The sequence below is a fragment of the Anolis sagrei genome, chromosome 4 (assembly GCF_037176765.1).
Source record: "Anolis sagrei isolate rAnoSag1 chromosome 4, rAnoSag1.mat, whole genome shotgun sequence".
In the NCBI taxonomy this organism is placed as follows: Eukaryota; Metazoa; Chordata; class Lepidosauria; order Squamata; family Dactyloidae; genus Anolis; species Anolis sagrei.
The window spans coordinates 136,156,050-136,169,214 of record NC_090024.1 but is presented as its reverse complement, the minus strand read 5'-3'; the positions used below and the strand labels follow the sequence as shown (position 1 = coordinate 136,169,214).

The window sequence follows — 13,165 nt, the reverse complement described above, 5'->3', positions numbered from 1 at the left end:
TGCCAGGCTTTTTCACCAATTGCACCAATTGTTTGCACAATTCATACTAGTCCAAGGAATACTAAACCTACGGAAGTTATAATGGATTGTGCCACCACTGCTACAACATCCATAGGAATGACTATTATATCCTTAGAGACAACTATCTTTTGTAATAGGTCATGGAAAAGCTTGAATAAGTGGAATCAGGTATTGTGTTTGATATCAGGACTAGGATAAAAATAGGAGATCTACAACTGGTTGAGGGTTTGTGCTTGCACTACTTAGTACAACTCAATTTACAGTGAAAGAGGTAAGGAAGTAGGTTTTGTTATTCATATTTGATACAACATGCTTTATTGACTGCTGTTTTGGATATAGTTACTTGGCACATATGTTTCAAGGTTCTATAGAGTTCTTTTTAATGTCTATGCACAGATGAGTGGATATACTTGGTTGCATTCAGTTCGCTTCAAATAGAAGTGGTCTCTGAAGGGAGTGGGGAAGGTTTCTGCCAAATTCCTCTTCCACTGTAGCACCTTTGATACAATTCGTGGAATTCTTAAATCTCCAGACTAATATTGGGGGTACAGAGAACCAAAATGGTGGGAAGGGGAAGTCATGCAGCTTGCCTTCTCCTTTTATAATGTGCACCGAAAATCCTTTTACTTAAGCAAAACCTTCCTCAATTTATAGTCTTCAAAATGGGACTTCAGTTAATACACCTATTCCAAAAAGGTCATCATAGTTTCACAATTCGTATTAGATTTTAAATGGGAATACATGACTGTAGGTGAAGTATTTTGTATTGCTTTATGCTACATACATAGAGAAAATATTTTATAGTGAGCAGAGCAGGAACACCTCGGAGGAACCTGATCTCATCTAATCTTGGCAGCTAAGTAGGCTGAGGCTTTGTTAGTACTTGGAGACGGGACCAAAAGGGACCACCAGGTGCTGCAGGTTATATACTTCAGAGAAAGGCAAAGGCAAGTCACCTCTGAGCATGTCTTGCCTAAGAAAACCTATGAAATTCATTGGTTTCCATAAGTTGACTGGCAGCAGAGATCAACTGACAGCAAAGAAAAAAAATCTTCTAACATTTGTAGCCAGAGAGAAAGCAAGTGATAGGATTGAATGGAAGCATCATTTTTCTTGTACAGTTTTGATGTTTGAGGATGTATAGCACTGTGCAATATAGAGAGATATAATGTTATATCTCTCGATTGAAACATTGAAAATACACCCTAAAATATTTATATTTTAACAGTACATAATTAAACATTATTTCATTGTCTAATAATTCTTGAATGTTCTAGTAGATTCTGTTTATGTTATTTTTTCTGCTGCCTTTCTTTATTTTTTTAAGATGATGTGTTTAGGTGTTTGTAGTTTTAAAGTTCTAATATTATTTAATTTTTAATCTACATATTTCATTGTCTATTAATGGTGTACACACTACATTATTTATAATTAACTATATATTTCACATCATATTACATAAGAAACATAAACTGTACAACAGAAAAACCCCTGGGCTGCTAAATATATTTTCCAAAAGTTTTACCAATAGTGATTTAATCAAAACTAAAACTCAATGGTTAATCAATTTTGGGTGACTGTGGTAGAAACACTTTTAATGTCATTTTTATAAAGAAGGAATAATCCTATCCCGGACAAAAGCACACAGCGAAGTAGCTTACTCTCACACAGCTGGAAACAACTGCCACTGAAATGTCCAGTCTGCTGATTCTGCATATGTAGAAGCGCTTTCCAATAGCTTCTTTGTACAGTTTGTTGCAATTACAGTCTGGTAATGGTTCACTTTGAGAAGTATTCTTCCAATAATTGACTTCCATGGGCATGGTTATTGGTTTTGCATCTGAAAAATCTGATGTCTTAATAAGTCCAATATTTTCTCCTTTTGATTCAGAAGAAAGCTACCATCTTCTCTCCTAATTTGTATTCCTAGGTAATGCGTCACATTGATGAATTTCTTCGCATCAACTTTCTTTTTAAGATGCTGCACAATCTCATTAATATCTGACAATTTTTCACAAAATAAAATCTGATCATCGATGTAAGTCAGAATATATGTTCATTTGTTGACTTCGTATCTTAAATAAAGGCAACTATCAGCCTTTCCTTGAGTAGACCCCTTCTCAATAATTTGACTCAGTTTTATATTCCAGGCTTTGGCTACCTGTTTTAATCCATAAAGACTCTTTTGTAGTTTGCATACAAGATGTTTGCCATCCTCAATTCCGAATCTTGCTGTTCATTCCATGTAAATTTCTTCTGTTAAGTCTCCATCAGAAAAAAGCTGTCTTTGTGTCCAAATGTTCCACATTCAGTCCTCGAGAGGCTGCAATAGTCAGCAATGTCCTTAGTGCGCTGTGTTTCACAACAGGTTTGAAGTTTGATTGTAATCTTGTCCAAATTCTTGTAAGACATTTTGCAACATCTGTCAGGGGTATTTTGATTATACTTTCCCTAAATGGCAGGGGATTGGACTAGATGGCCCATATGGTATCTTCCAATTCTATTATTCTATGGTCATAACAACAGTGCAACCTGAAAATATCACTTTACATCATCAAGGACATAAGAGGAGGGAATAGAGAGTGAAAAAAACAATGGGAGCAACAGGCATTCAGGGACTTTAAAATATATTTTAACATATAGCACATCCTAATACCATGTTTTACCCATATCTATTTTTATTATAGAAGATATGATGATAAAAAATAGTTTAAGAAAAATTATAGTTGATATTGAACTTTTTGTGGTGCTCTATTTACATATGAAAATGTATATATTAGTTCTACATATTTCAAGCAACTGGTAAATGATTTCATTCTTTCATAGATCAAGGACTGGCGTTTTCCAGCTTTTATTTATAATCTTAGGGTTTTTTTTTTTTGCAATATTATTAAAACTGTTCTGGGTTTCCTAGCAATACTTTGAAGAAGTAGTTTTTAATTTTTTTTTACTGTGAACTTCCTTTTTATTGATCTTAATTGGGTTTGTTTCTAAAATACAGTCTAGGGAAAACTATCCTTTTCATCAGAGTACACCTAACAAATCAAGCACCATTTGTTACTTTTTAACAAAATAATTTTCCTCCATCAATTCCATCTGATCAGTTCACAGAAATACTTACATATCAAATAGTTTTATTTGCCCTCTTTAAATTCTGTTATTTATTCACAAAAATGTCCATATATCCTAATTATGCCAATCAATAATATGTCCAGTCTGTTTAAATTACTTACATTACTGTCATGCTTGCTTTATTGCAAATGGATTACTGTTATCAAGCAAGTACTGAATTGTCATAGTAAAAGGAGGAGAACTTAATGTGTGCATCTGCCAAAAAAGCTTTAGATAGAGTGGAGTGGGCTTTTAAAAAAAAATCCTCTTCATTTCCAGTGTTTTTATTATGGGTATGTGGGTTTGAACAATGCAAAGTCAGTATGTAGTCAATGCACAACCATGATCATGATTTCAAAGGTAAAAATCTGTTGAGCTTACCTTTCAAAGGAGGAGGACATGATTGTTTGTGTTCTTCTAATGTTCTAGAAATATTAGCAACCTCATTAGGTCATATCCAACTCTGAAGGGATTTACAATGGGATCAGGAAAAGGGTTAAGCTTCCTGAAAGGAAATTGATGTAATGATCCAAATTTGGTGGAAGTATTGAGTTTTATACAGCCATACTATCAAATGTCTCCAAAAGCCTGAGCCTTGTCTGTGTGATGCACTAATACTGTATAACCATATCAATGTAGACTAGCAGGAGGAGAAACAAGGTGATTGGCATTGGGGGGAAAGTCTTCTTAGAGCTAACAGATTTTCCTTCCTCTTGCACTAGAGAAAGTGAAACTATTAAGGCAACACAGTAACAGGATTTTGGCCAATGTTATCAGATGTACTATCTTCGCTATTCAGATACATATGCAAATTAAATGTAAAAGATATGTCTTTGTCATGTGTTTTGGAGGTGAGGGATGATAGAGGATAATGGCAGTTGCAGTCCACTCACATCTGGAAAGCCATGTCAATCCTGTTGACAATGGATTGGACCAGTCTTGACACATGCACCCACCATGGTTCAACAAAAAATACATGTGGAGTTTGAGAGGGATTGATAGAGGATGATAGATGTTGTAGTTCAACCACATCTGGAGAGTTGTGTTATTCTGACCCACAACTAAGGGCACTTCAAACCAGTCAGATAGCTCGGTTTACACTGGGAATGATGCGATTGCAGCCCAAGAAGAAGCTTGAGCTGTCTGAGGGAGACAGAAAGTGCTGCTTTGTGTTTCACTGTGGTGAATAATTGTACATCTTTTATTAAGTGTGGTTATCAAAAAGTCACTCCAAAAGCAAAAACATAAATAAAAATAAAATTACTGTGAGCCTGTGAGAAAGGGAAATATTGTGATGACGAATGAGCAGGAAAAAAACCAGCTGCAACCCCAAGACGCTGATCAAGGGTTGACGTGAAGACCTAAACCAGAAAGGTGTGATCAGGACCTGAGGAGAAAGGAAGTACTGCTTTGTGCCTCACCTTGGTGAATAATTCTTTGTCTTTTATCAAGAAAGGTGGCTCCTAAAAACACCCTCCCATGAAACAAGTCCTCCCAAAAGCAAAAAAAAGTACAATTAAATTACTGTGAGCATGTGAGACAACTGAACAGCATAAACAACAATGTAAGAATGTGCTAAAAAGATCCAGTGCATCAAAAGTGGCAGAAACCTTGGAGCAGCGTAAGGCCCTCAACTGCCATCCTGACCTAGGACCAATGGAAGCTCAACACTGGACAGATCTGGGGGTGATGGGAATTCATTGTGCCAGACTTAGGGGTAATGGGAGCTAAACCTGGTCGAATTCATACCTGATGAGAGTTGCAGCCTGCCCAGGTCTTGGGCTGATGAGATTTTTGTATTTGGTCCCATTATACAGTTATGCATTTTCTAATGGGCCATTCATGAAATCCAAGGCCAAACATTGACTCTTTCTAATAAATAGGATTACAAAATACCTAATCCAGGCAACACCAGGTACATAAGCTGGTTTCTAATGAAAGCTTCTATGGCAACATGCAATTTAACATAAAAAATTGCATGAAACTGGAAATTAAAAACACCAGGGTTAAGAAACAGCCATCATATTTAAATGTAACATGAAAATAAGCCAGTGTACCCAAAGATCTGTTTAATAAGGCTATTAATAAAAAAATGTTGTTGTGTGCCTTTAAGTCACTTCTGAATTGGCAACCCTTTCAATGGTTTTTCTTGGCAGGAGTTGTCCAGTAGGGGTTTGTCTACAACGTTCTTTGAGGCTGAGAGAGTGTGCCTTCCCCACAGCAGTTTCTGTGGCAAAGCCAGGATTTGGACCCTGATCTCCAGTGAACTTAACTGGGTATTTCCTGCCATGGTGTGTGGCTTTCTTCAGACTTTTAAAAAGTCTCGAACATCTCTCCTCTCTCTTGTTTACAGAAAAGGAACAATACAAAGAGTTTATGACTATGAAGTAGAAGGTTCTGGTACCGATATAGTTTTTCCTCCCTGAAGTGAAATTGATCTTGGACAACTCTGATTTAAAGTAGAAAAATAGTTGGAATGCAAAATATTAAGTTACCACATCCTCTGCCATACTTCTATTTCAGAACCTCAGAGAGTTTGTGGCACACTGGTGAGAGATAGCACCATGTAGTGGTCAGATTGTGACTAGAGATCAAGACACATGTCATATCATCATGTGATTTTTGTTTTCAAAGCTGGACCAGTCACGTTGCAATGAGATCTTCAGATTCCCCCTCCCCCCAAATAAAAAGGAGGATGCAGAATGTCAAAAACATGCCTATGAACAGCTGGAAAAAAAATCAGATGAATATGGGGAAGACTTACCTTTACTTGTTCCTGGAGATCAAGGTTTGATTCCCTGATTGACCATGGAAACCCACTGGGTGACCTTGGGCAAACTGCATTCTCTTAGCCTCAGAGCAAGACAAAAGCAAACCACCTCCAAGGAAATCTTGCTAATATATATATTTTTGTAGGTTCCCAATTGGAAATAATTTGAAGGTACATAAAAGCAACCATAATAAAAGATTCCTGTATGGCTGTGAGAAAGAGTTGGACCCTTGTTGTTGAATGTGACAGTTTATCAGCCTTGAAGCATGCAAACTTTTTCTTTGAGCAGCTTGGAAACTAAAATTGCATGGATTCCTTAATGCAAGATTACTTGGATATCAAGTGGTAAAATGGGAATGAGACCACCCTGGCATAGAATCATTTAATGAAATTTCATATCTTTTAAAGATATGAAACTTACCTGTTCGTTTATTACAGTCAGCCGACATTCTGAAGTTATAATTACAGGATATAGAACAAGGATGTCATATACAGCAACAAAGAAAAGGTGGTTGCTCAGCTCTTTGTTTGAAAATGAAAATAAATAAAAACAACATCACAGGAAAAGTTGATTTCAAAATTCAAGCACAAGGGGGCAGTGTTGCCTAAAGAAAAATATAGAAGAGGCCAATCCTGAGCTCCTCCCTTTAAAGTGACTGAAAACCCTGCCTGACAGTAGCAATACCACACAGAGAATGCTACAGCCTTGAAATCTATTCAAATGATTACCTCAAAAATAATCTGGATCAGATCCTGTTCTTCAATCATTCAAGGAAAGGGATTTTGAGGAAACAGAAGACAGTGCTGGGCTTTGTTCCTCTCCTTGCCATGGTTGCCTGGCAGAATGATTCTGTGCTGAAGCAGCTGCTGCATCTGATTCTCCTCCACACAGCCTGGGAGATGGGGAGCGGCCAGCTCCATTATTCTGTGCCGGAGGAATCCCAGCATGGCACCTTTGTGGGCCGCATTGCCCAGGACCTGGGGCTGGAGGTGAGTGAGCTGGTGCCTCGGATGTTTCGGATGGTCTCAGAAGGACAGAAAGACTTCTTTGAGGTAAATATGCAGAATGGGATCTTGTTTGTGAATTCCAGGATAGACAGGGAGGAGCTGTGTGCAAAGAACATTGATTGCTCCATCCATCTGGAGGTGATTGTTGATAAACCCCTGAGGGTTTTCCATGTGGAGGTGGAGATCAGGGATATAAATGACAATGCTCCTGTTTTCTCTGCAAATGAACAAATTTTGAGCATAGCAGAATTTATAACAGCAACTGGAGCTAGGTTCCCATTAGAGGGAGCCTCTGATGCTGATATTGGTCCTAATGCTCTTCTAACCTACAAGCTGAGGCCGAATGACTATTTCAGTGTGGAACAAAAAACAGATGGCCATCATAATAAACCCTTGGCAATTGTTTTGAGGAAACCATTGGACAGAGAGGAGATCCCTACCCATCATTTGTTACTCACAGCCACTGATGGGGGAAAACCAGAACTCACTGGCACAGCCCAGCTGATGATCAAAGTGCTGGATACCAATGACAACCCTCCTGTGTTTAACCAGTCAGTTTACAGGATAAAATTGGTAGAAAATGCAGTTAATGGGACACTAGTTATCAAATTGAATGCTATTGACTTAGATGAAAAAACTAATGGAGAAATCTCTTACTCATTTTCTACTCATGTAGCGCCAGATGTTCGAAATATTTTTAGGATAAATTCTAATACAGGGGAAGTAACAGTAAAAGGAAGAGTAGATTTTGAAGATAGAAGTGTATATGATCTTCAGATTGTAGCAGAAGATAAAGGCAATCCTCCATTATCTGAGCACTGCCAATTGATTATTGAAGTGTTGGATGTGAATGACAATGCTCCAAAGGTGTCAGTCTCATCCCTCTCAGTGCCAGTCCCAGAGGACTCCCCACCAGGGACAGTGGTGGGCCTCATCAGTGTGTCAGACAAGGACTCTGAGGCCAATGGTCAAGTCACATGTTCCCTGTGGCCTCCTGGCCTCCCCTTCAAACTGGTGTCCACCTTCAAGAATTACTATTCCTTAGTGGTGTCTGAGCACTTGGATCGGGAACATATGGCTGAGTATGGATTGATGGTAGTGGCCCAAGACCAAGGGGTCCCATCTTTGTCAGCCAGTAGTTCTGTGGATGTGCCAATCAGTGACATCAATGACAATGCACCTGGTTTTGCGCAGCCTTCTTACACAGTCTTTGTGAAGGAGAATAATCCACCAGGTGCCCATATCTTCACAGTGTCTGCCTTTGACCCAGACATAGCGGAGAACAGCCTCATAAATTACTGGATCGATGAAAAGCTGTGGCCACTCTCAAGTTACATTTCAGTACATTCAGAGAGTGGGAAACTTTATGCTTTGCAGCCTTTGGATTATGAGGAGCTGAAGCTTTTGGAGTTCCAAGTGAATGCCAAGGATGCTGGACTGCCTTCCTTGTGTGGCAACGTAACTATTCAAGTCTTTGTGGTGGATGAAAATGATAATGCACCTGCAGTGACTGGGCAGACAGAAGACAACTCTATCCTTCTAGTGGTTCCTGTGTCAGCTGGGCACATGCTAGGCAAGATTCATGCTCTTGATGCTGATTCAGGATACAATGCATGGCTGCGCTATGAACTGCCTGAAGGAAATAGTGGACCTTGGCGTGTGGGCCTGTATAGTGGTGAAATAAGTACCATCCGCTCTGTGGATGAGTCAGAAGGAAGCAGGAGTCACAACCTGCGTGTACTTGTAAAGGATCATGGTAAGCCTCAACTATCAGCCACGGCCACACTGAGTGTATCACTAGTGACAAGTGCCCAGGCCATTCAAACCAACATCCGCCTTCCCAGGACCGATGAGACCTTAAAGCCTAAGGCAGACCTTGTCAATTTATACTTGATCATTGCCATCTGCTCAGTGTCCAGTTTATTTCTGCTGGCAGTCATCACGTATGTAGCTCTGCGGTGCCAGTTTCAGCCCAAGGAGCCAATGGTATATGGTCCCGGAACAGCCACACTGGTCTGTGCCAGCGAAGTGGGCAGCTGGTCCTATTCAAACCGCCACAGCCACATCCTGGCAGGAGTAAATGGGGAGGCTCTGGCTAAGAATGACCTCATGGTCTTCAGTCCCAACATCCCTGCTTCTTCTGAGAATGGGAATCAGCAGGACCTCCTCTGTGGAACGGTTAGTATGATTCATGGTAGGTTTTTGTTTTCTGACATTGGACTGTAATATTTGGGCAGTAATCATGAGCTTTCTCTCTGAGCAGTGTTAAATGGTCAACAATTCGTGAGTTGATATCATTTTGGCTCTCATTCAGCAGTTTTGAAAAATATTTCAGAGTATTCTTCTTTTGCTTTCCTTTTTCAAATTGCTATTTTGTCTCTCCTAGCACAAATTTTATTTTATTTTTCTCCCTCTCCTTGCATACTAGTGTTTATTTTGTTCAGATGTTCAAATATGTCAACAAGATACACCAATTTTGTGCATCAATTTTGTTTGTAATTAGATTGCAGAATTCATTTTGCTGGTGTTCCTCATAAAGTTTAATTACTTTCCTCAAATTGTGTACATGGCAATGCACTCGACACCATGAGTACCAACTAATCTGTGTCTGTAGTAAAAAAATTTAAAAACTTGTCCCAACTTCTTCACAATTATGGGCAAATTATCTTGATTTAAAAGGTCTACGTTTAATGTCATTGACCATTTGAGAACTTAAAGCTTTCTTAATTAATCTCCAATGGTTGGTGCAACTAGTGTTTCATGATGTAAAAGCAACAGGTATGGTAATGTAATATTTTCATTCTCTTTGACCATTTGAATCACTTAGTCCATAAGCTTTCTTAATTAATCTCCAATGGTTGGTGCGACTAGTGCTTCACAATGTAAAAGCAATGGGTAATTGTAACATTTTCATTCACTTTGACTACTTCAAACACTTACTCCATAAGCTTTCTTAATTTATCTCCTATGGTTGGTGCGACTAGTGCTTCACAATGTAAAAGCAATGGGTAATTGTAACATTTTCATTCACTTTGACTACTTCAAACACTTACTCCATAAGCTTTCTTAATTAATCTCCAATGGTTGGTGCGACTAGTGCTTCACGATGTAAAAGCAAAGGGTAATTGTAATATTTTCATTCTCTTTGACTATTTGAATCACTTAGTCCATAAGCTTTCTTAATTAATTTCCAATGGTTGGTGCGACTAGTGCTTCATGAAGTAAAAGCAATGGGTAATTGTAATATTTTCACTCTCTTTGACCATTTGAACCACTTAGTCCATAAGCTTTCTTAATTAATCTCCAGTGGGTGGTGTGAGTAGAATCATAGAATCATAGAATCAAAGAGTTGGAAGAGACCTCATGGGCCATCCAGTCCAACCCCCTGCCAAGAAGCAGGAATATTGCATTCAAATCACCCCTGACAGATGGCCATCCAGCCTCTGCTTAAAAGCTTCCAAAGAAGGAGCCTCCACCACACTCCGGGGCAGAGAGTTCCACTGCTGAACGGCTCTCACAGTCAGGAAGTTCTTCCTAATGTTCAGATGGAATCTCCTCTCTTGTAGTTTGAAGCCATTGTTCCGCGTCCTAGTCTCCAAGGAAGCAGAAAACAAGCTTGCTCCCTCCTCCCTGTGGCTTCCTCTCACATATTTATACATGGCTATCATATCTCCTCTCAGCCTTCTCTTCTTCAGGCTAAACATGCCCAGTTCCCTAAGCCGCTCCTCATAGGGCTTGTTCTCCAGACCCTTGATCATTTTAGTCGCCCTTCATGATGTAGTGCTTCATGATGTAAAAGCAATGGGTAATTGTAATATTTTCATTCTTTTTCTTTGCTAAAGCTATACAATGTTTTGTTGAACTGGCCATTGAGGATACACCAACTATTAACACTCCTTCACTATTTAGCTGTGCAAATTATTTTCCTTCATGACTCAAACGAAAAGTTTTAAATATATCTTTTTCTCTAGTTCTCATTGGAAGTTCTAGACAACACAAAAATTACTCAATAATTCTGTCAGTATGAATGGAACCAATAATTTTGCTAAGCTATTTGTCTAATTGCATATTATCTTGAAGCATATCCTTCATTTGTAATCTAATGTCATTGAACATGTTTTAAATACATCTTCCAGTTGTGCAAAACTGTACAACTGAAAATTTTCTTTTACACTTCTTACATACTAACACAGACAGTTCTACAGTTGGTTCTGTCTTAGTTTCTTCTATAGCCGCTACATTTTATTCATCGCAAACATGATCTACACCATCTTTTTTTAATTAGAAACTTATCCATATTATGGGTAATTCAACCACAATTTAATGAATATATTTGTGTGAAAGATAAAGTGATAACTGTGCTACATGAAAATAACAAAACCAGCGCTCAATTCCCACAGTAATTAAGTGAGAGACCATCCCACGTTTACAAATGTGTCAGCTCAATGTGTGGTTACATCAGCAGAAGTGATGCAGAATCAGTTAAGGTAACAATGAGAGCTCACCCCATCCTCGGATTCGAACCACTGACCTTCCAATCAGCAAATTCTACAGGGTAGCGGTTTAACCTGCTGCGCCACCGCAGCCGTTATGACTTACATACAATTAATATATTTATTACTAGTAATCATGGCATCAGTTAAACCAGCTAAAGGGATGTGAATTAAACACTTTTAGTACAGGAATCACAATAACTGTTACCATAATTGTTGCTTATTTTTAAAAAAAATCTTCATAGCATATTTCCTAGTTGCATTAAGAAGTGGACAAATGAAATGCGTAACTGTTTGTTCTTCATTCATTAATTCATTAATTCATTCAAAATAATTAATTTTTTTAGTTGAATTCCTCCTTGGGCAGTCTCCAATATATAATTTTAAAATATATAAGTAGGAGTACATTTTAAAACATTAAAGCACCATAGTAATATGATGAAAAACTGCTAACACCAAATACTTTTTTTGTAAATGCTTTGATTCCTGGCTCACTCCATATTGCTGCCTGACTATACAGTGATTACAGATACTGACTATATTACACTTATGATTATTTTAAGGAACATTAGTGAGGTATATCTCTATGATTACAGCAGTAATTTTATCAGATGCAGTCAATTTATTTTAAAATAGTTCATCTTATTCAGAACTTATATTGACAAAAATGAAAACTTGATGACTGAATACATTTAATGGGAAAACAAATATTTGTCATAACTAGAATACAGAGGTGTTTTGCTGAGACCATAAAGCAATACGGCAGTGTCAAAAGGAAAATCGTGTGCCATCACTGGAATTTCATCAGTGAACTAATGGCCGAATCACAAAGGCCAGGTGAAGTGTCCTGCTTTGCCTGGTATTGCAGTGAAAGGAGTGCGGCAGTGGGTCATATCTGTGGCCCCATACACAGCTCCCTCTCAGTGAAGCTTTCCCTACACATGGAGGAAGCATCGCGCTCCTGGAGAGAACTTGTGTTGGCAGGGTTTGTAGTGTATGAAGAAGATGATGAATGCTATAGTCCACTTACATCTGGAGAGCTGCATAAATCCCACGATAGATAAATCTGAAAAAAAACTTGGCACACATACCCATCATAATCCATCTTAAAATACTAGTAGGTAAGGAGGCATGATAGAATGTCATGGGAGTAGCAGTCCACCCAAATCTGGAGAGCCATGTTACTCTGAGCCACAACTGAGGGCACAGTTCTCTTTCAAACCAGCCAGATAGTTCAGCCAACATGCCAGGATGCCTCTCCAACTACACTTAACCTTTTGCGAGGCATAATGGAGATGATGGGAGTTGCAGCCCAAGAAGAAGCCTGAGCTGTCTGAGGGAGACAGAAAGTATTTTTTTGTGTTCCGGTGTAGCTAATACTGTAATTGTGTGTTTTTAATCAAATGAAGTTATTAAAAAAACCCAAGGGAAAGTCACTCTGAAAGCAAAGAAAGTACAATTATTTTGAGTGAGGGAAGCAACATGGTGGGAAAGAATTGGCCGCAACCTCAAGAGGCTGCCTATGGGTTGCCATGGAGATCTAAATCAGCCAGACATGGTCAGGGCCTTAGGGAGAAAGGAAGTACTGCTTCAGCTTGTCCTTCAGCTTGGTGACTAATAATTCCACATCTTTTATCACATGAAGTGACTGCAGAATGCCTAAAAAGATGCATTCCCATGAGACAAGTTCCTCCAAAAGCCAAGAAAATTAAATTACTGCCAACATGTGGGACAACCGAACAACATGAACAATGACTCAAAA

At 38.7% G+C, this 13,165-nt stretch overlaps 2 protein-coding genes across 4 annotated transcripts in view; both read left to right on the top strand.

Annotated features, from left to right (window-relative positions):
• Positions 1-13,165, top strand: part of LOC132774262 (protocadherin alpha-C2-like) — a 271,043-nt gene that overhangs the window by 34,247 nt on the left and 223,631 nt on the right. The window lies entirely within an intron of this gene.
• LOC137096771 (protocadherin alpha-4-like) lies at positions 6,564-9,136 on the top strand. The gene has a single exon (XM_067466987.1). It carries the CDS (start codon positions 6,731-6,733, stop codon positions 9,134-9,136), a length of 2,406 nt encoding a protein of 801 aa, XP_067323088.1. The 5' UTR covers positions 6,564-6,730.

What these genes read in the sequence shown, in the direction of transcription:
- LOC137096771 (XM_067466987.1), top strand. Translation starts at nt 6,731, where the DNA reads ATGGTTGCCTGGCAGAATGATTCTGTGCTGAAGCAGCTGCTGCATCTG.